At 41.5% G+C, this 24,061-nt stretch overlaps 1 protein-coding gene across 1 annotated transcript in view; it reads left to right on the top strand.

The window, feature by feature from the left end:
- LOC137615015 (cytochrome b-c1 complex subunit 2, mitochondrial-like) overlaps positions 1-24,061 on the top strand; it is a gene marked incomplete at its 5' end in the record, with an annotated part of 72,490 nt that overhangs the window by 33,091 nt on the left and 15,338 nt on the right. Inside the window, 2 exons of the mRNA XM_068344649.1 lie at positions 13,976-14,187; positions 22,522-22,735. Coding sequence (XP_068200750.1) covers positions 13,976-14,187; positions 22,522-22,735 — 426 coding nt within the window. The remainder of the gene's footprint in view (positions 1-13,975; positions 14,188-22,521; positions 22,736-24,061) is intronic.

Below are 24,061 nucleotides of genomic sequence, written 5' to 3'. Positions count from 1 at the left end.
TTATTGGGATATCATTACATTTTATGACTCCTTGGTATCAAGCTCTGCTGATATACCCCCTGCCCCGTTTGGGCCCTGGTATTGAGCTCGGAAGCCTCACACTTCATTAAGATTATGAGCCTCATCCACCATTTAAGAGGTTGGGATAAGCCTCCTTTAGTACAGACTGCTAACAGATCGTGCGCTTTCGACGCTACCTTCTTGCAGTCTCAGAGCCCCAGAATTAGGTTTGACAAGATCTTTTCCAGCCAAATCAAGGACATGCTCGAGTTTTGAATACTTCAAGTCTTACTGAAAACTAAAAGTGAGTAGATGTTTAAAGCTTCCTCCATTATCTCTGTTGGGCCAGAGACATTTTTACGTGAACTCTGGCGCCTTTCAGAGCACACATCCCATTGACCCGGATGTGGCTAACTTAGTACCCTCAGTACCGGCGGAAAGACTGCCGAATTTACCCGCTACGATTTCAGGACTGAAACTGGCTAACACGGAGGTAGCAGCCATGTCCTACCTTTACAGAGATTTCCTCCCACGTAAGGAAGACTCCCCATATGAATAACTCAGAAGTTTTTATTTGCGTAGGAATAAACTACAAATTTTATATATGTATTTTTTGCTAGCTGTACAAACCTGAGTCATTTACCAAAGGTCCCGCTTCAGCCAACCCGTAAGTCTTTGACCAGAAATGTTGTGAATAAGGGGTTGATACAAGCATGATGAGTCATGTGCAGCGCAACATGACGTAATCTACCGATTTCTTTTTGATAGTCTGGCCGTAGTAAAGGAAACCAGAAGTAACCCCCATATAAATGACTCCAGTTCGTATGGCTAGGAAAAATACAAATTATGTAAAAATTTGTAGTATAAGTAAATAGTAAGAAAATTAAGAGTTTTGACAGCTGTCCCAAACTTGAGTCTGTCACTGAAGATAATTGTTGAATTTCCATAAGTTAGGCAAATACTTTAAAAACTTTTATAAATCCAAAAATCCAACTGAAGTCGAGAGAATGGATTGAGCATTCTCGTTTACATTCACCCAAGTAAATTACTAGTTTGGCTTCATAACAGTAAGTTAGAATTTAAAATGCTTTATAAATCATCCTCAGATTAGAAAATTCGTTGCTTTCTTGTGAAGTCTAGGTTTAGGGTTTAGTGGCTCATTGGAAACGTCCCTGCCTGGTGATCTGCCAAACTGGGGTTTCTTGTAGTGTCTGCAATCTCACCATCCTTGTGAGCTAAGGATAGGGGGTATGGGGAGCCTCTAGGTCTACCTTCTGAGGCATCAGCAGCCATTGCCTAGTCCTAGCTTGGGTGGAGAAGGGTTTGGGCACTGAGCTTATGTATATATGGTCAGTCTCTAGTGTATTGTCTTGCTGGCTAGTGTATTGTCACTGTCCCTTGCTTTTTCCATTCATGTGCAACTTTAAAACCTTTAAAAAGCTGTTGAAGCTAGTGAAAATGTGGCGAGTCTTGTTCATGGTCACTTTCCAGTGGCTAGTTTTGGTCACAAGTCTCGATCCTGTTCTATTTTCCAGTGTATCTTATCGTCAGAGCACTCTGGCTCTTCGAAGTTGAGTTCTTTGGACCTCACAGCTACTCATAACGCTCCTGCTACCCTGTGCTTTGCCACTGTGGTCTTGTGAGACTCCACAAGTCTCCAAGCTGTCTTGCCAGATAAGCTCGCCAACCGTCTTCAAAGAAGTACTTAAGTTTCTATCTGCACAAAAAGATATTCCAATTTGGATGCTGGGTTTGGTCTGTCAACAGCTCCTCAGGTGTAAACTTTAGTATTCATTTTAGTTCAGCATGGGTATATGCAATGGCATTCGCCTTCACTGTTATATAGACAATTGGCTATTCTTGACAGATTTGATGGAGACCCTTCTCCAACATTGACCCATGTCTTTCAAGGTTGCCACCATCTAGGGGGTTCTGGTAAACTTGTAGAAGTCCTCTTTGGAACCCAAGTAGATCCTGATGTATCTTGGAATGCTGATAGACATGAAGAAAAGTTTTCCCGTTGCAGTTAAGAATCGCAAGATTCAATGAAGTGGCTCATCAGTTACTGTTGTGAAGGTCGCTACAAGCCCATCCATTCGAGGACCTGCTGAGTCATCTGGCCTTTTTAGAGCGTTGTAGTGCCCAACAGTCTCCTTCGCATGCTGTCACTTCAGTGGAAGCTGAAGACCTTTTGGTCTTTGGGCAGGGATCCTCCCGGAATGGTCATTCCAGTGGGTCGGATCAGAGGAAAGACCTAAATTGGTGGATCCTTCTCAGAACAGTGAATATTCTTTTTCATTCTTTTGAGTTGATGTTCTTCACAAATGCATCAGAAGAAAGGGACCGCCACATAAACCACCTGAAAGTTATGTACCTTGCTCTTCAACATTTCCAACAGCTTTCGGGTTACTCGATAGTGTTGATGCGCGACAACACGACCTCAGGAACTCCTATATTTAACTAGTAAGGAGGTTCTATTTCATGGCAACGATGTCAACTGGCTGTTGAAATCCTTGATGGAGAGAGGACAATGTGATCTCCCAGGCAGCCTAGGTCATACCTGGCGAAAAGTACATCATAGCATACAGTCTGAGCAGGGAGACTCGATAGTTAATCCCGAGGGATCTCTGGACATTCAGATAGTGGACAACTTGATGACTTTGCGGTGTGCACCGCTAGTGGATCTGCCCCCGACATCCCCCAACCTGAACCTTCTGTTTTATTGCTCACCAGTACGAGACCTACAGGTAATACTTCAGTTCGCCTTCCAACTTGCATTCAGCGTCAATGAGTTTTGATGTCAAGGTACGAGAAAACCTCAAATCAATCAATCAATCAATCCAGCTTGCGTGGGAGAACTCTGAAGCTACACGTTCCCTTGTTTTGCTTAATAAGGTATCTCCTCAACAGGGTAAGATCCGTAACCATCCTATCCATTGCATAGGAAGTCCCTTTATAGCAACCTGCAGAATGGCACCCCAACCTTCTTAAGCTGCTGATGGAAGTTATGAAAGAGCTTCCTCATTTCCACAACTTGCTGCTTCAACCACATGCTCAGATTTAACATCAAACTGGGATCCAAATGGCTTCAAGGCTGGAGGGTATCCAGCATCTCTCTGAAAGAGAGTTTTTGCAACCTGAGACAAAACAAATATTTTATTTTGTTAGTGTTGTGGAAGTGATCTCTCTCTAATTGGAACCTCTTACAGGTAGTCCTCATTTAACGACAGCTCGGAGCAACGACGGACAATACAGTGATTTCCTTCCAATAGGCTAACGATTAGTATTAGTATTCCCATTATCGAATTATTAAGTAAAGATAAAAAGTATTTTGTGGGTCTGTATTGGTTGTCATGAGTACTACGTAGCGTAAATTTGACTGTACGCTAGTTTTATTTAATCTCTGATAATAGATCAATATTTTTCTAAAGAAAGTACAATATACTAATAGGATAAATATTTCCTTGAATATATATTTCCTTTTACATTATAAAAATGAAATACTTTTGCTTGGTAAGTTAGTATTTTCTTTTCATTTCTTTCAAGAAAAAAGAAAATGAATTTACATAATTTGCAAATCATTCTTCGTAGAGTTTACTTCACGTGTCTTGTGACGTCATGTATCTGGCGGAAGCGCGCTGACAAACCCAATTATTTCCTTTCATTGTTACCGTGTAATCTTATTACAGCATTCCATCACCGAAACACTGAGTAACGGTATCAAGTGTTTTAGTGGTCTGTATCATTAGTTATAAGATTAATACAACTTACCGTAAATTTAAGAAAATGTGTGATGACGTCATATTTCTGGCGGAAGGCGAGAGGAAAATCAAGTGATTTCCTTCCGATGCGTTACTATTCCCATGATCGAAACATCGTATGATGATATAAAGATTTTTTAATAATTTTCAAAGAAGTATGAAGATTTAACGGAATTAAAAAAAAACAGTACGGAGAGAGAGAGAGAGAGAGAGAGAGAGAGAGAGAGAGAGAGAGAGAGAGAGAGAGAGAGCGCGCACCTTACCTTATTTACCTTATTCTATTTGTTCCGACACAGATACAAACCTTCTTTATTTATAATAGGGTATTACTTTCGGCGCAGCTGAAAGACGAGCCATGATAATTTTAGTGAGGGATAACTGCCCCATCCGCTAGTTAGCGGGTGGGGGTGGGGTAGACTGGGTAACCCGCTCACTCACACCTCTCGGCTGAGTAACCACATGTTGATCCTGCTGGTTCTCATGACAGTAGGAGTCCTTTGGGACTCCCCTTGAAACCTTCGGGTTTCAGTTACGCTGAACCTTCGGGCTTTCGTAACGATGGTAACATTGAGCCTTCGGGAACGTGTGCCATCAATCACGCCGACCTTTCGGGGTCTCTTGACAGAGGAACCTCGATTCCTCGTTATGCTGATCAATTGTGGTCTCGTAACATTAGTTATGCAGAACCGTTGGGCTCTCGTAACTTTAGTCACTCTGACACTTCGTTTTTTTGTGACAGGGAAACTTCAGTGTCTCGTTGCGCTGACCCTTCGGGGTCTCGTAACATTAGTTACGCTGAGCCTGGGTCTCGTAACATTAGTTACGCTGAGCCCTTGGCTTTCGTAACTTTGGTCACTCTAACACTCCGGTGTTGTGACAGGGAAACAGCGGTTTCTCGTTACGCTGACCCTTCTGGGTCCCGTAACTTCAGTTACGTTGAACCCTAGGGCTCTCGTAACTTTAGTCACTGACACTTCGGTGTTTTGTGACAAGGAAACTTCGGTTTCTCGTTACGCTGACCTTTCGGGGTCTTGTAACATTAGTTACGCAGAACCCTTGGGCTCTCGTAACTTTAGTCACTCCGACACTTCGGTGTTTAGTGACTGGGAAACTGCGGTTTCTTGTTGCGCTGACCCTTCGGGTTCGCGCAACACAGTTCACGCTGATCTTTCGGGTTCTCGTGACCTGAGTCATTCTTTTTATGACAGAGAGTTTCCAAACTCTCGTTGTGTTGATCGTTCGCGCTCATATAACACAAGCTATCGGGAACCTTCGGGTGAGTGTAGTAGTGAGTTCTCTCACCAACCTGAGAGCTCGCGCGCGCACGGCCAAATTAGCGCGCTCGACCAAATCGGCGTGCACGACCAACTTGGCGTGCACGACCGTCTTGGCAAGTGCAAGCAAAATGGCGATCATGGCCCGCGGGTTCATCCTTGGCGCGCCATATGCGCGAACATCCTGTTGCTCGCCATATGCGCGAACATCCTGTTGCTCTCCATGCGCTCGAACATCCTGTTGCTCGCTATGCGCTCGAACATCCAGTGGTGCGCCATGCGCGGCAACAACACACTGCGCGCAAGCAACCTTATGCGCGCCAGGGGCGCCAACAACCTCATAGGTACGCGCACGAGCTCCCTTCTGCCTACCATCAGTTTGGCGTAATAGCGCAAGACCAAATTGGCGCGCATGCACGACCATTTTGGCACACACGATCGGATAGGAGCGCACGACCATATTGGCACACGCACACGATTGGATTGGAGTGCACGAACGTATTGGCACGCGCGCACGACCATATTGGCTCGCACGCAATCAGTTGAAGTGCACGAACAACTCTTATGACCCTTCGGGGTCTCACAACGCAGTTCACACTGAACCTTTGGGTCCTCGTGACCATAGCCATACTTATGTGACAGAGTTTTCGGACTCTCGTTGCGCCCTCGTGACCATAGCCATACTTATGTGACAGAGTTTTCGGACTCTCGTTGCGCCAAGTGTTCACGAGTGCACAAGAGGTTTACTCTCATGACAGTTTTCGAACTCTCGTCCCGTGAATTGTTCGCGCGCGCCCATCGTCATCAAGAGTTTTACTCTGATGACAGAGGGATGCCTGCTGCCTAAGGGTTTACGAATCTCTACAGGTAACTATGACACAGTTCCTTTGGGTCCTGGTCACGTAACACGATTCCTGGAATTCCATCAGGAATCAGCGACAGAGTTCCAGCGGGGTCTCGGCACAACATCCCTTATGGTCGTGAGAAAGGAATTCACAAATTGATTCTGAACCCCTAGGTTCCCATCCGAATATCTGTGTTTCCACGATTCAGTTTTCTGAAAACTCTATGGTCGACCCCCCCTCGACGGGAGTAGTCTTCCAAACGTGTGACATGATACGTCACTCTACTCTCCCAGCTAATTACTATATCAGCTAGCCTAGTTTCGCCAGCACCGATCCTTTCGTTTTCGAACGAACCACCGTCATCTTTCCTCCACCTTCCCACTTCGAATGGTTGGGTTAGCAGATGGAAATGAGCGGGGAATGAAAATGCTTTACATTGCAGTTCATTTCCCCTGGCAGGCCTTGCCTGAATTAGATGGTAGTTTTCTCACTATCAAGATAGCGTTCGATGTCAACCTCTTGGTAAGCGGTCGATGGCAATTATGTCTGGCATTCTTGAAGCAAACCCCCACATACGAGACTTCACCCTTTTTCGGGAGACTCGTTCTTGAGAAGTTTTTTACAAAACTTCAGTGGGTGTTAAAACTTCTTGAAGGTCGTAAGCCTTCCCGGAGCATGCACTCTAACCAAGACAAAACCGCGAGGTTATGGTCTTAAACTCGGTTCTACCGTTTGATGGAGGCAGCCTCCCCCGTCATTGTACCCTGGGTATAACGACTTGCCTTTTACATGATAGTCTTCCGAGAATTTCTATTCTTTCCTTACGGGGTTATTGTTTCGAACAATTAGTCCCGAAGGAACATTGTTAGCTGACGTTAAAGAACGATAGCAACAGCGTGGGCATCTTTTCATTACGTTACGAATGTTTCAAACCTCTCCCACACGTAAACAGACATCCGTTTCTGTGTAATGAACACTGGCTAGCCCCTCATATAAAGAGTAGGGGTAAACCAAAGGGGATATGATCGCCTGTATAACTGTATATTTTTGTTTGAGAACATGTTCGCTCTCATTCAAGAAAATATTACAGTTAGTCAACGATCAAAATTCTTTCGGCATTAATGTTGCGATTCGTCGCACATACATTATTCCCACAACCGGATTCATTGCAAACGTTTCCTGGAGGTAGAGAATACGCATGCGCTAGCGCAAATGGACAAGTACATATATGCGTGCAAGCGATCTTTCTGCCAATAAGGGCTATATACATCTTCCAATTAGAACTCCATTCTATTAAGTTATATATTTATATCCCTTACTGAAACCAGGTTATTCAGTACATTACTTGGCTACTTTTCTGTAACCAGACATACGGCATTTACGTTCTGTCTCCTTATAGGCATTTTTTCCTTTCTCCCAATCGGAAGTCCTAGTCTCCTACAAAGGCTTTTGTTGGAAACTTTTCAGAAGCATTTCTCTTCCCTAGTAGGGAATGTTTAATATAAATGCTAGTTTACCGATCGGAGACAGAGAAGTACGAACGTTTCTGTCCTAAGAAGGAGAAACCTCTGTTACGGCCGTTTCCAACGTTCTCCAACTAAGTTCCGGACACGACTTTCAAGTCGAACTACGCATGTATACTTATCATGCGCACAGTTCGGTGTTACTACTCAGTAGTACAATTATGCTCTTTACCCACCCAACAATAGATTGAAGATACGTCTCAATCCCCTCTTGGGTTTGGTTGGATGCGTTCGGTGATTACCGTACAGTCTCTTGTCCAGAAAGCGATCTCTATGGAGATTCGCTATTATATCATAAGCTGTACTGATTAACTTGTTTACCCTTTGGTATCGGTCTTTTTCGGCCAACCACACTGGATTAGTGGCAGTTGGAGGGAGAACAGGCTGTTCCCCTTCGTTGCAAGAACGTGCAATTGGTTACACGTCTCGACATCATCTCAAGGTGTGTTTATTGCTAAGCACTCCCTCCCCCTCACCGCTGGACAATCCGCGGATGATGGGTGGCAGACGAGAGCTTCCGCAAAGAGGTCTGACTTCTCGTCTTCCCTCTGGACCTGATGCTCTCTATAATGCATCAAAAGAGAGAGAAGGGGGGGGGGGGGGGGCATATGCCATACCATTCCATCCTCGTCAGTTGGTCCGATTCAGAAAGGTACTAGCATTCACCTCTCTTAGAGAATCATCTAGCAGTACGAAGCCTTAGATGGACAGAGGACAACTAGTTGCCCCCATCTGCTCGCGTCATTCATGATATAGGGATGTGCTTGTAAAACCACCCAGATAGTGGGCTCCTAGTGTCTTGGAATCATCTTGTACCCAACAAAGTCTAAACTCTGTGGGGTCCCCGACTGTGGTTATGCTCGCAGCGGTCCTGATCTTCAGGCCCCCACTCGACCGTTCCCCAGGACCTCAAACAAGATGTATTCCAAGATCGGTGGGGCCGCCTAGAGGTGTGCCTTTTTTTTCCCCCCCATTCGCAGTGGTGAAAAAGTCCTCAGCCAAGTCAGGATAAGCAGGATCTTATCAATGACTCCAATAGCTTCGCTATGGCATCCCGCAGAATGGTTCCCAGACCTTCTGCAGCCCCTGACGGAGCTCCAATAGCTTTGTTATGGCAACCAACAGAATGGTTCCCGGACCCTCTACAGCTCCTGACGGAGTTCCGAGGGATCTTTCTTCACGGCACGATCTTCCAAGCAACCACATGTTAACGCTTTCCGAAGCTGTAGCTTTGCTTCGACTTCTTGCCTGGGACGATCCTACACCACCCTTCTCAGAGAGGCCTTTCGCAACAGATTACGGAAAAGATGTCTAGGCACCTCAGACACCTTTCAGCGTCAGTCTTTCAGGTGAAGTGTTCGGTCCTTTGTGACTGATGTCGTGGAAGGGGATTCTCTCCCATCGGTGCCTTTACTTATGCAAGTTTGAGAAAACTTGTCCCCATCGGATCTCAGCCTCCCCCTGAGAACGCGGTTCGGGTCCTTCATTCTCTGAAAACCCCTCTCTACGAACCTTAGGCCCAGCAGCAGATCGCTTCCTTACACGGAAGACGCCCTTTTTACTCACTTGGGCTTTTGACCAAGAGAGTTAGTGTGTTTTATGATCCAACCTCTGATGTCTCCTACCCTAGGAGACTGGAAGAAGTAATCCTCAGCGGCGTCCCTGAGTGGATTGCCAAGACTCAAATCCGAGTGTGCTGTACCCTAGGTGCAGCCCATTTCGAATAAAGAGTGTTCGTTTGGTAACCGGAAACCCATCAACTGGGGTTTTACCCAGAGAGGAGTCTGTATGGTTATCTTATAAGAACAATACCAGCTCGCCCCCGTGTGTTGGCACTGTTGACCAGCACGGGGAAGGTCAAGAGGAGAACCTCGATGTTTTCCTTCCCCTCTGGGATCGGAAGGCAATTGAGGTTATTCTTAATCTAGACTCTCCTCCATCCTAGACCCAGAGCTCGTAACGTCACTGGCGCTGCTACGTCCCTGGCGTTCAAAAAACTACTCTGTGGTGCAGATACTTTAAGTGGGCACGTGGAAGCGTCAATCGACCTTCATGACCCACTACCTGCAAAAGACGTAACCCACAAGAACATGGAGACCTTTTCCATTGGTCCTGTGGCGGTCGCACAACAAATGGTCTAAACACCTCAGGCTCCTTGATGGACAAGTAGCAGAGGTTGGAGGGCTGAGGCTACCCGGATTAGTCTGGGGTGAATGAGTAAGAATGCCTGGCTCCTTTCTTCCTATCACCTTCTCCCCTCTGGGGAAAACAGCTCTGCAAGCCTCAGCATAACTGACCTCATCTCGCTGCAGGTAAGACCCATTTCCCTTGTGCCTCCTAAGTATAGAAAAATACTTTGTTACATCCCCAATACCTTTTAGAGAGAAGGTATTGGGCAAGTCTTTAAGAACATTAGGTTATGCATTGAGTTCCTATGTTTAAGACAAGCCACACTGTTAGTTCCACTCACACACAAGCTTCTGCTGGCCGCTATCAGTGCATTACCTCATATCGGCACTTGATTTTAGCGAGGGTAGGGTCCCTTCTACTTTCGATCATAGATCAAAATAGAGAGGACCCCGGGTCATGACCAAGACCAGTTGGTGAGGACTTCCTCCCTCCTAAGAGTAAGTCACCCCATTATAAATAGCGAAGGTTTGTATTTGTGTCGGAACAAATAACAAATTTGGAAATAATTTTTATTTTTCCTAACATACAAACCTGGAGCTATTTATACAAATTGGCCCGCCACCTTGTCCCCCAAGAAGTCCTGCCATAAAGCAAAGTGGTTACTCAGCCGAGAAGTGTGAGTGAGCGGGGTAGCCAGTCTACCCCACCCCCCACCCGCTAACTAGCGGATGGGGTAGTTATCCCTCATTAAAATTATCATGGCTTGTCTTTCAGCTGCGCCAAAAGTAATACCCTATTATAAATAGCTCCAGGTTTGTATGTTAGGAAAAATACAAATTATTTCGAAATTTGTTATGTTTGGGTTCCCCCAGGTCCCTCAGTGTGAGGCACCTCGTATATCCACCAGAGAGTTGCTAATGCATCTTCCGGTGTATTTTGCATCTTCCAGTCGTGGATGGTCTGGGATGCATCTTAGGTATTTATCGAGCTTATTCTTAAACCCATCTACACTCACTCCTGATGTTTCTTAGATGAGCTGGCTGCGCATTAAATAGTCGCTGCATTATCGATGCTGGTGCGTAGTGGATTAATGTCCTGTACGCCTTCCTTGGTTTTCCTGGTATGGTTTTGGGCACTATTAATCTACCTCTGCTTGCTCTTTCTGATATTTTTAGCTCCATGATGTTTTCAGTAATTCCTTCTATTTGCTTCCATGCTTGTATCATCATGTAGCATTCTCTTCTCCTTTCTAGACTGTATAGTTTTAAAAATAGCAGTCTTTCCCAGTAGTCAAGGTCCTTAACTTCTATTCTAGCAGTATAGGACCTTTGTACACACACTATTTGTGCAATATCCTTTTGGTAGTGTGGGTACCATATCACATTGCAGTACTCGAGTGTACTACGTACATAAGTTTTGTAAAGCATTATCATGTGTTCAGCTTTTCTTGTTTTAAAGTGTGAATATCATAACCATTTTTGCTTTACATTTAGCCAACAGTGTTGCTATTTGGTCGTTGCATAACATATTCCTGTTTAACATTACACCAAGGTCTTTAATTGCTTCCTTGTTTGTGATTGTCTCGTTATTAAGTCCCCTGTATGCACATACCATTCCTTCTTTGTCTCCATAGTTTATCGATTCAAATTTTCCGGAGTTAAATGCCATCCTATTTATCTCCGCCCATTCATATATTTTGTTTAGATCTCTTTGTAGTGAGTTCCTATCTTCATCACAAGTAATTTCTTTACTTATTCTTGTGTCATCGGCGAGCGAAACTTCTCACTACAGTTTTTAACATCACAGTCTATGTCTGAGATCATAATAACAAACAGTAGTGCAGCTAATACCGTACCTTGTGGCATGCCAGATATTACCTGAGCTTCATCTGATTTCTCATCATTTGCAACCACTATCTGTTTTCTAGAAATTCTTTTACCCATTTTCCTATCTTTCCCACAATATTATGCTTTCTCATTTTTTTCTCTAATATATTATGGTCTACCTTGACAAAGGCTTTTGCAAAATCTAGACAGATTACATCTGTGTCTTTTTCATTTATCATGTTTTTGTATATGTTTTCATAGTGTGCTATCAGTTATGTTTCTGTACTTTTTCCGGGCACAAAACTTTGTTGACCTATATTAAACATATTATTTTTAACCAAATGATTCATTATTTTCTTTTTTATTACCCTTTCATACACTTTCATAATATGTGAGAGAGAGAGAGAGAGAGAGAGAGAGAGAGAGAGAGAGAGAGAGAGAGTGAGTGAGTGTGTGTGTGTGTATAACTAATAATTATAAGGTCTATAAATGAACTGTATGGAAAATGTGACACCCTATAATATATTGGCATTGATGTAATATTCATTATGAAGAGATGTCGAAGGTTAAGAAAATTTTATAAATCAGTGTTATTCGTACTATATGTGCGTATAATCGTAATATAGCAGCGTGACCCTGAGATCAGCTGATGCCAACCAAAAGTAAATTAAAAGTATTTGTTGATTATTGATATGCTCAAGAAATTGAAAAAGAGAATATAAACGTGGTTTGATAAATCACAATTAAACACAATAATGTCTAGTAAATATGAAGGCTTAATATTGAACTAAAAATTGAATAGTGTATAAAGCTTTAAACATGAACTGCACGTACGGTAGTACACTACCGTACGTATTGTCAAATGATGATGAAATGGCTAGGCCCATTCACTTCCGATAATCTAGCCTAACCTAGGTTTTTAAAATCTTGAAATTTATGACTAAAATATCAAATAAGACTTTAATATAATACTAAAACAGTAAATAAGGCTTTAATCTTTAAAAGAGGAAAAAAGTAAAAGACCATATTGCCGAATGATGACGAAATGGCCTAACCTAGGTTTTTACAATCGTGAGATTTATTTAACGACGAATTCGTTTATCGACAGTTTCTGGAACAAATTACCGTCGCTAAACGAGGACTAACTGTACCTCTAATTGTTGGATTTTTTTTTTATCTCGGAGAGGAGAAAACTGCTCAGTCTTGGCAGTAAAGGCTATCACTCGTACTTAAGCCAAGTTTTAGACTGGAAGGCCTAGAGCTGTCCATGCTTATACTGAGTTTTGAACAGGCTTGTCCGGAGTTGAAAGTGAGTTCACCTCTTCGTAGTGTGGTGAAAGTCCTTCTTTCCTAGAAAGATTCACTTACAAGCCTTTACACCAGGCTGTGATCTCATGTTGAAAATGGTCTTTTCGCCTTAGCCTCCACCTAGATGGTAAGTGAATTGCATGGTCTTGCCTATGAGGTTGCCCATTCAAGGGGATGGGGACAGGTTACGTTCAGCTTCGTCCCTAAGTTCGTTGCCATGATTCAAAATCAGGGGTTTCCAATCTTAGGTTCGGTTCCTTCCAGATTTCTAGTCTTCAGGAGGTAATGAATGATTGTGAGCAACTGCTTTTGTGGCTTTTGAGAGGGCTACGGCTCTATCAAACAAACTCAAGAGCTCGGGCAGGGTCAAGAGAATGGTTACGAGAAACAACATCTCCTCATGGATCAGGCATCATTGACCGAGCCATCAATCCTTCCTCCCCCTTCAACAGCAAGGGCTAGGACCCAGAGCTCTCAAGTTTAGGGGTTCATGTATATATTTGCGTTTTGAGAAAATTTCCTTGATGTAGGTTCTACAAGTGGGTGTATGGAAGAAGACAGTCTACCTTCACTGCCCACTACCTGCAAGACGTAACGTACAGGTCCCTGGACACATTCTTGATAGACCTTGTGGTAGCTCCGCTGCAAGTGTTATAGCTACCTTAGGTCCTCACAGGACTGTTAGCAGTTGTCTGAGGGCAGAGGTTACCGTGTTAGTCTGGGATGAATGAAAAAGAATGTCTGATCTTTTCTTCATCTTCTCCTTTCTTGGGGCACAGCTTCTTAAGATCCTGTCAACTGGTTTACCAGGTGGAAGAATGCTCATCCCCTGCATTATCATGGTCAGATGCAGCAATCCTGGTTTTGAAGTTTGTCTGTTAAAGGGACTTGTACCCACCAAAGTGCGAGTGTCCTAATGTTTGTATTTTTTGTAGAAACAAATGACAAATTTGAAAGTAATTTCTATTTTTCCTAACAATACAAACTTGGAGTTGTTCACACATACTTTACCCACCATCACTTAACCCACCATCACTTAACCCCCAGGATTAAGTCCCATCTGCATCAAAGTAAAGAAGGTATGGGTGAGCGGGGAACTGGTGCTTCTCCCCGCTACCACAAGTAACAACTGGAGCGGTTGTTATAGCCGCATGTCAGCTTGTGTTGATTTCTTCTCCTATGTAAAGAACTCCAGGTTTGTATTGTTAAGAAAAGTACAGTACAAATTACTTCCATATTTGCCATCCTATAATACTTTGATAATTTTTATATTGCACAGCATATCTCATTTTCTGCAATTTCTTACAGATGCAAGGATTTGTGGCATCCACTCATACATCAAGCAGAATGGCAATTGTTGGTCTTGGTGTTGATCATGATGCTTTAGTATCATTTGCCAAAGGCCTAAGTGTTGGCTCTGATGCTGGTATTGTAAACTCTTCTGTATTTGGTGGGGGGGAGATTAGACAAGAAAATGGAGCTGCTGTAACTGTTGTGGCTGTTGCAGGCCAAGGTGCCAGGTAATATGCAGTATAGTTATTACATTATATGTTGGTGTTGTGGTTTTAAATGTTAATGTTTTTGCAGGGAGGTCCTCGGGTTATGAACAAGATCTGTTCTTACAATGCATCAGAAGTCAATTTTTATTGTATGTTGGATTTATATACATAACATACCATACTGTATGTACATGCATGCATACTGAACATACAATATGTACATGTTGTATATGTAAAATTTACTTTAAAAGAGTGAAAACAATCCCTAACTATTCATAAATTACTCTTATCCTATACATAAAAAGACATGTACAGTACAGAGCCCTATTCAGTACAGTAGTGTACCTATACTTATACAGTACTAGTTGGCAATAAGTAATACGCATTATAATTCCTGACCTCTATTCCTGTGGTTGGCCTGCCCACTGCCATCAGAAGTCTCCCTTACGCCTAACCAGACAAACAAAAAAAGTATCAAAATCCCAAATGTGTATTGTAAACAAAGATGGTGAATAATGCTAAAGTGATACTTATTGCACTACACCAAGTCATTAGTTGCTCTCCGTGTCTAGTAGTTTGTCTCATCAACAAACCAAACGTTGTTACTCTTAAATTGAGTCAAAGATATTTTTTAAGTTTGTTATGAGAGTCCGTTCATAATGGTGAATTGTCATAACTCTTGGACTGCCTGTACTGCTAAGGGTTGATGTCAAGGACCTCATTGATAAAGAATATTAATTTGATAAGTAGATAAGAAAATGAATGTTTATGAAATATAATCAAGTTTGTTCCTACATGAATACAAACCTTTGTCATTTAATAGTACATAGTACTATATGGTTTAAGTAAAGATGGGTACAACTTTTAAAACTTTTTAAGAGGTGGTGGTGGTGGTTACTGCCTGCTGGCAGAGAAGTCCCACCTACCCGACAAGTCCACTGAACTCCACTTTTTTAGCAGCCAAACAGTACAAACAAAACATGCTCCCTGCATTTTTTTCTTTATTAATTTTATTTTATATAATAGTTTTTGGTGACATTGTTGTGTGCGAGGGTGTTCAGGGATGACGAAGGGTTTGCACTTTGCTTCCTGATTATAGTAGCTGTGTAACAGTTGTCGTACAATTTCCCGATGTTCACTTTCTGCTGGGCAACTTTACTGTTTACCGTTTCTTCCCTCGTTATGGTGATGATGACATCAACTTAACTTAGGAAAGGGATTTATCTAAGACATTGGACCAGAGGATGGAGTTTACAGCTACAGAATAAAGGGAATGGCTGGCGCCCTCCTTCTTGTCATTGTCTTCCCATTCCAGGATGAGCAGCTTTCCCGCGGTAAACCCTTATAAGGTGAGCTTCAAGTTCGTTCTTCCCTTTCCTCTGCCGATTTCTTCATTTTGAAGTCCAGGATGCCGATCAATAGGAATGGTATTGCTTCAATCCTACTGCTGCTCGCTCTGTGGGAGAGAATGTCTTGTATCAGAACCTCGAAAGGTTTCTGGGTACTCTACGCTCTGTTGGTTGGGTTTGAAGGGTGCCACCCTCCTTTTCCTTTGTGTGTGCTTTCTCTCTTAGAAGAATAGTAAATGGTGAGAGTTGTCTCTAGGGATGAAACATTGGTACTGACCTCGTCTCAAAGTCAGTTTCCTTTCTAGCAAGGAAACAGCGCTCATCAAGTGTCTATGTGCATCTGGACTCTACAAACACTGGAATCTGCACGCTTCAGGTTCATGACAGAAAGATCTTCTGACCCTACAAGAGACATCGATCTTGCCCTCGACACCTTCATGTAGATGTTAATTTCTTTAGGTTTTGAGCACTCGCTTGTGCTTGGACTACTTATGGTGCTTGTGATCCTTTTAGCCCTTATTCAGCAAACTTAGAACATCCTCTTGTACATACATGCCCTTGATAGAGTACACTCCTTATAGCGCATATTTCTTGGACTTCAAGGATTCGCTTACTTGCACCAGCTTCTACTTGCTCTCCTGTATGAGTTCTACAGTTTTCGCTCACTTCTCTGGACATGACTTCTCACTTGTTCGCACTTGCTTCCTGACGACCACTTGCGGCCGCCACATGCCATCATTATGCCAACAGGGCACAACGAGTCTCATTAGACATAGTCCTTCCAACCATTGCCGCATATAAGAAGGCTTTCTGTCAGCTTGCGTTCACTGCACTCATTGGGTTATGAATATTAACACTCGCCTGTCCAAGCATGTACCTGGGATGTGATCATGCCCGATTTCACACTCACTATCTTTATGATTGACGCACATGAGCTCTACATAGCTGGAATCCACATGCCGCAAAATTCTACACACATTGGAAATTCGTGCTTTTTGGGAACCATGATTCCAGGCACTTTGTGTTTTGTAGAGGAGGCTATTTCTTAGCTCCTAGTGTCTTATTTTTTGTAAGTTAGCAAGAAGTTATTTTTGCACTTGTTAGAGAACTGGTAATGTTATTCCATTAGGTACATGTGCTTGTGGTAGCTCTAGCCCTGATGAATACTGTCCAATTACCATAACTCTTATACTACAGTTGGTTCCCCAATTATGCGAGAATTTGATCGATCCATGGCCTCGCAGAACTGGAAAAATCACTAATTTCAAAACACACACAGGGAATACTTCATTATGGCCAAGGCAGACAGCATCTTACTCAGTCAACTCTTTAACTACCCATTTTTAATACACTACTTTATATGTACTATACTGAATTTTTTGTAATATGAAGTTGTTCTTATGAATAAATAAAACATTTAAAAGATTTTAAAGTTTTAATAACTGGAAAAGTTTGAAATTACACCCTGATGGATGTAAATACCGTATATATCCACACATAAGACTACCTAAAATTAGGACAAATTTTAATAAAATTTTCATATAGATGACTGGTGATGCAAAACTATCAGTGTATAGGCTAGCTTTTGCTGTGTTATTTGAAATCCAAAATTAACTATATAAAGATGATTTCATATCATGCTTATCCTAAACATGCCACTTAAAACGGAAACCATCGTTTTGTTTTGTGTTCATCTCCGATCGTAACAAACAAACAAGCAAAAGCTTTTACACATTTGTTTTACGTCAATTTTTGTAGCAACAGATATCTTACCAATTATTGATTATGTAATGATTTTTTTATTACCAATGTTGTTTTCTTTACTTTTTCCTTGCAGCTTTCAAAATAAATGAAATTAATGTGATTTTATATTATAATTTTCCTAAACAGGCTGCCTAAAACGGAAACCTCTCTGTTGTTTACGTTTCATCACCAAATATTACGAAGGAATGAATTCATTTACACATCCAATTAATAACTAATGATGTTAAGAACTTTTAGTAAATAGTGTTATTACAAATACATTACTTACCGGTTCCCTAAAGATTCCTATACACATTGCAAAACGGGAAAACTGCAACCAGTACAGTATCATCTGCGAACAACAACTGATTTACTTCCTATTCATGATCACTCTCGTCTCAGTTTCACTCCTCGACCAAGCACTCGAGCATTCATCTCTCTCACCACTCCATCAACAAACAAATTGAACAACCATGGTGACATCACACATCCCTGTCTCAGCCAACTACCATGGCAACATCACACATCCCTGTCTCAGCCAACTACCATGGCAACATCACACATCCCTGTCTCAGCCAACTACCATGGCAACATCACACATCCCTGTCTCAGCCAACTACCATGGCAACATCACACATCCCTGTCTCAGCCCCACTCTCACAGGGAACCACTCGTTCACTTCATTTCCTATCCTAACACTTGCTTTACTGCCTACGTAGAAACTTCACTGCTTGCAACAACCTTCCACCAATTCCATATAACCTCATCACATTCCACATCGTTTCCCTATCAACTCTTATCATCCGCTTTCTCTAGATCCATAAACGCAACATACACCTCCTTGCCTTTTGCTAAATATTTCTTGCATATCTGCCTAACCATAAAAATCTGATTCATACATCCCCTACCTCTTCTAAAACCCCCCTGTACTATTAAAATTGCGTTCTCTCGTTTTTACATAATTCTATTAATTATCACTACCATACACTTTGCCAACCACACTCAGCAAACTAATACCCCTTGAATTACAATACTGTACTCATGCACATCTCCCTTACCTTTATATAGTGGTACAATACACACACATACCCAGTCTACTGGTACCATTGACAACATAAAACACACATTAAACAATCTCACCAACCATTCAAGTACAGTCACACCCCCTTCCTTTAACATCTCAGTCCATACACCATCCATACCAGGTGCTTTTCCTACTCTCGTTTCATCTAGTGCTCTCCTCACTTCCTCTCTTGTAGTCTCTCTCTCATTCTCCTCTCCCATCACTGGCACCTCAACACCTGCAACAGCTATTATATCTGCCTCCCTATTATCCTCAACATTCAGTAAACTTTCAAAATATTCCACCCACCTTTTCCTTGCCTCCTCTCCTTTTAACAACCTTCCATTTCCATCTTTCACTGTCTCTTCAATTCTCGAACCACCCTTCCTTACTCTCTTCTCTTCTTTACAAAACTTCGTCTTAAAATGACCCAAACCCTGACCCCACCTCCAGTCAGCCACCCTCTTTGCCTAAGCTACTTAACGGTTAACTTCCACATTTTTCTCTCTATATCTTTCATACTTCTCTACACTACTCTGCAGCCATTCTTCAAATGCCATCTTTTTTTTTTTCTCTCTTCACTCCATTCCACCATTCACTACCCTTCCTCTTACTGCCTCCAACAATCCTCTTGCCACACATCACTTGCAATCCCAGCAATATTTCCTTTTCCTAAATTTCACACCACCTCTAAATCACCAGTTTCTCTCACTTTCATTCTGTCATATGCCATTTCCAACCTTTCTTGATATTCACTTTATACCTCTGGTTTTATTAACTCTTTAACCTTCATTACCTCCCTTTTACATCTCCCCACTCTATTCCCCCACTCTTTTTTTGTTGGTAGTAGGTTGGCCAGGGCACCATCCACCCGTTGAGATACTACCGCTAGAGAGCTTTGGGGTCCTTTGATGGCCAGACAGTACTGCATTGGATTCTTCTCTCTGGTTACAGTTCATTTTCCCTTTACCTGCACATACACCGAATAGTCTGGCCTATTCTTTACATATTCTCCTCTGTCCTCATACACCTGACAACACTGAGATTACCAAACAATTCTTCTTCACCTAAGGGGTTACTGCACTATCATTGTTCAGTGGCCACTTTCCTCTAGGTAAGGGTAGAAGAGACTCTTTAGCTATGGTAAGCCTCTCTTCTAGGAGAAGGACACTCCAAAATCAAACCATTGTTCTCTAGTCTTGGGTAGTGCCATAGCCTCTCTACCATGGTCTTCCACTGTCTTGGGTTAGAGTTCTGTTGCTTGCAGGTACACTCGAGCATGAGCACACTATTTTATCTTTTTTCTCCTTGTTTTATTAAATTTTTTACAGTTTATATAGGAGATATCTTAATGTGACTGTTCTTAAAATATTTTATTCTTCCTTGTTTCCTTTCCTCACTGGGCTATTTTCCCTGCCGGAGCCCCTGGACTTATAGTATCCTTCTTTTCCAACTAGGGTTGTAGCTTAGCAAGTAATAATAATAGTAATAATAATAACGAATTTTCCTTCCAAAAAATGATCTGACATACCAGCAAAAAAAAAAGTACTATACCTGTTTTAAATTAAACATTATCAAACATTGTGTTACTGCTATAATGTTTAATGTAACATAGAAAATTGTGTTAGATTGGAGAAAGCGAGGGTAATTTGAATCATGGTGGATTTTTATTGAAAAATTATGCTAATCCTAATATTACTATCATCATTAACACTACCATTGAAATTAACAAATGATTAGAGAAAGAGAAAGATAAAGGTTGCCTAGAACGTAACCACAACTTAATGTTTACATTTTGTCAGCTGAAGACTCATTGATAAAAATTGATTTCATTGTTGATATGGAATGTTTCCTCAAATAGGCACACAGTAGGCCCCCGCCATACGACATTAATCCGTTCTGGAGTTGGTATCGTATGGTGAAAATGTCGTATGGCGGGTAATAGAATAGCTAATACGTGAAAAACCCCTGGTAAAAACATTGAAAATTAGTATGTAACAAAATACAATACAGTAGTATAGTAAGCACTGTACTTCAGTATACTTATATATAATATACATGTATTGTACAGTATATAATTAGATAACATGTACAGGATAGATAAAAATTATATACTGTACAGTACTGTAAAGGAAAAATTAAATTTTATTTACCTTTGGAGTGACGTGACTTGAGCTGGTAGTGGGTGGAGGCAGAGGGGGAAGACGGTAGATATAAAAACGTATCAATGCTGATTATGTTATGTACACTTAATAATAAATTTATTCTTACTATTAAACACTTAAAATTAAAAATGCTTTTTTTTTATTTTTTTTTTTTATTTTTTTTTTTTTTTAGAACTTAAAAAATTACTCTTTTTTAGCTTTTTTGTTAGAATCACTATTATTGTCTTTGCTTTCTGACACTTCTCTTTTGTAGAAATATATATCCAAAGAAGCCTGTTTCTGACGATTCCTCAACATATTTCTAAAATGACTCATACACTTGTCATTAACACACTGCATAAAACGACTTGTGTGAAGTTTTTCTGGGTGTTTCTTTTCAGTGAAACTTGTAAGGTTTTCATACCAACCGATAGCTTCCCTTATTTCTGACGATGTCGTTTCTTCAGTCTCCCCCCCGTCCTCGCCACCACTAGAGCTGTGCTCTTCTTGAATGATGGTCAACTGCATTGCCTCCAACTCCTTTAAGTCTTCAATCGTAAGCTCCTCCCTGTGCTCCTCGATAAGGTTATGGTTGCAGCCTCATCGAGAACAAGCCCCATGGACCTCCCGATTGAAATTATTTCCTCAACATCACCCTCATGGGAAGGATCATCAACGGCCTCGTGTTCGGTTGAGGGATCGAAACCTTCAGTCTCGTTCTGCTACAACAGCTGGCCACAGTTTCTTCCATGAGGAGTTCAAAGTGCGCCGTGAAACCTCATTCCAAGCTGTGTCGATCATCTTCAGGCATTGAACGATGTCAAAATGCCCCTTCCAAAATTCACGAAGGGTGAGTTGAGTGCTTTCGGTCACTTCGAAGCATCTTTTGAACAGATGCGTCGTGTAAAGCTTCTTGAAGTTGGCAATCACTTGCTTGTCCATAGGCTGGAGGAGAGGGGTGGTGTTTGGTGGCAGATAGAGAACCTTAATGAAGGAGAAGTCAGGATGAATGATGTCCTCGAGGCCAGGAGGGTGAGCAGGGGCATTGTCCAGTACTAGGAGACATTTGAGAGGAAGATCGTTCTCTTCTAAATAGTTCTTGACAGCAGGACCGAAGCAGACGTTTATCCACTCAATAAATATGGTCCTCGTGACCCAGGCCTTAGCATTAGACTTCCAAAATACCGAGAGCCTCTCCTTCGTGATATTTTGTGCCTTGAAGGCACGAGGATTTTCTGAGTGGTATAAAAGTAGGGGCTTAATTTTTAGGTCCCCACTGGCATTTGCACAAAATGCGAGCGTAAGTCTGTCCTTCATCGGTTTATGGCCAGGAAGTTTCCTTTCTTCAGCTGTGATGTATGTACGGTGGGGCATTTTCTTCCAGAAAAGGCCAGTTTCATCGCAGTTGAACTCTTGCTGAGGAATGTAGCGTTCTCTGGAAATTACGTTCTCAAACTTCTTGATGAATTCATCCGCTGCTTTCTTGTCAGAACTGGCCGCCTCTCCATGCCTGACGACTGAGTGAATACCAGTCCTCTTCCTAAAGCGATCAAACCACCCATGAGAAGCCTTGAACTCTTGGGGGGCTTGCTGCGACGTTCCTTGGCATCCGCAGTGTCTCTGGGCTTTCACGGGATCGGCAAAGATGGCGCTCGCCTTGTGCGAAATTACCGATTGCGTGAGTGTATCACCATCGATTTCCTTGTCTTTAATCCACAGAAGGAGGAGTCTCTCCATCTCATTGTTGATTGAGGTCTTTCCACTGGTAAGGACAGTCATGCCTTTAGAAGACTTTACTTGCTTTAATGGCTTCCTTATAATTGATAATTGTACCAATCGTAGATTGGTTACGACCATACGTACTAGCGAGGGTAACGATGCGCATGCCTTCTTCATACTGTAATGAAGAGAAAAAAATAATTAGAACAATAAAAAAGGTAATTATGAAATTAATGCTTCTGTGGCAGCAATTACTTTTAATGAAACATGTTTGAAGGCGGGTGTACTCCCAAAATATTATTATTGTTGTTGTAATAAAAATTTGTATTATTTTCAGCTTGGGAAGTAGCGATGCTGCAGCTTTAGCAATTGCTCAGCAAATTCTTGGAACTGGACCTCACATCAAGTGGGGAGGCAATGCATCCAGTGTTCTTGCTAAAGCTGTAGCAGCCTCAGGTGGTGCAGGCTCTGCATCTGCTCTTAATGCCAACTACACTGACAGCGGTCTCTTCGGCTACTTTGTTATTGCGGACTCCAGCAGCGTTGGTCAGGTAAGCTTGTATGTTAGTATGTTGACTTTATTTAATTTTATGACAGTAGTTATAGTTATTAGTGAGTTTTCTCAGGAAAAATACATTTGCTCAGTAGGATTTGATTAAATTAGGAATTAAGGAGAAGTATCATCTTTGTGTAATTGGACCTTTCCAAGAATCCATAGTTCAAGTTAAAATGTGTTTACCTTCTTCCTACTTTCAATATTTCTTTTATCGTCACATTAAGTAAATGATGAGAGAAAAGAGAAAAGGAGTAAGAATAATGTAGTAAGATGATTTTGACATAAAAGAATTGAAGTTATTAAAGCATACAGAGAAGCTTAGGGGGTAAGTCTGTCAAAACTTTAAAGAAATTGGGTCTGAACTAAGAATTACTTTAACACTTTGTTGTGCTAAGTCTTATTGTCTGCTCACCTTCACCACCCAATATTGAAAATTGATCAGCTTTGTATATATAGATAGAATATAAGGGGAGCAATAACAGGTATAATACTGGATTGACATTTACAGTTAGAATCAAAAGAAAGCAGACACTCGAAGGAAATTTTTCGTCGGATGTCTCTAGTGTTCCCATGACAAAACAAACTAGTTGTTGCTTTTCTTACTACTTCAACAAAATGGGTGGAGCCTTCTCAAACCTTAGCGAATCAAAGACAGTAAAGGGCTGCCTTTGTTAGCAAAAGCATACAAAAGTTACAACTCAATTTGCCATGTTAAGATTCTGTATTATCATTTGACGTTTCCAATATCCCCTGCAAATACTGAACACACACACACACACATATATATATATATATATATATATATATATATATATATATATATATATATATACATATATATATATATATATATATCATGAATCCGCAAAGTCATATAAAAAGTATTGGAGTGTCGCAGCTAAATAATTCTATCCGTTAACAGCTACATCAGATTATTTCGACATTAGAGAGAGAGAGAGAGAGATATATATATTTGCTTCCTTAAGGATCCATGTACCGACAATTGTCTGGCTCGATATAGTTGAAACATATTTTATAGTCCTTCATATACCTCAAGTGCTCTGTAGAAAGATTTTCCCGTTTGCTTTGAAATCAACCAAGATATTTTCGTTAACTGGAATAATGGTAAAGGAATGGATCATACATTGTATAAAAAAAAATCTGAATGGCTCTACTTATTCATGGAAGCATGCTTCACATTGCAAGATTTAATTTTTTTTCCTTTTTTTTTTTCTTTTTTTGGTTTGATGGAGATTGTAAAATCATTGATTATGGGAAATGAAATACAACGCTCCAAACGCCTTATTTCTGAATCCAGCTA

This window comes from Palaemon carinicauda, chromosome 21 (assembly GCF_036898095.1).
Source record: "Palaemon carinicauda isolate YSFRI2023 chromosome 21, ASM3689809v2, whole genome shotgun sequence".
Taxonomy (NCBI): domain Eukaryota; kingdom Metazoa; phylum Arthropoda; class Malacostraca; order Decapoda; family Palaemonidae; genus Palaemon; species Palaemon carinicauda.
This window is presented reverse-complemented; position numbering and strand designations above follow the sequence as displayed.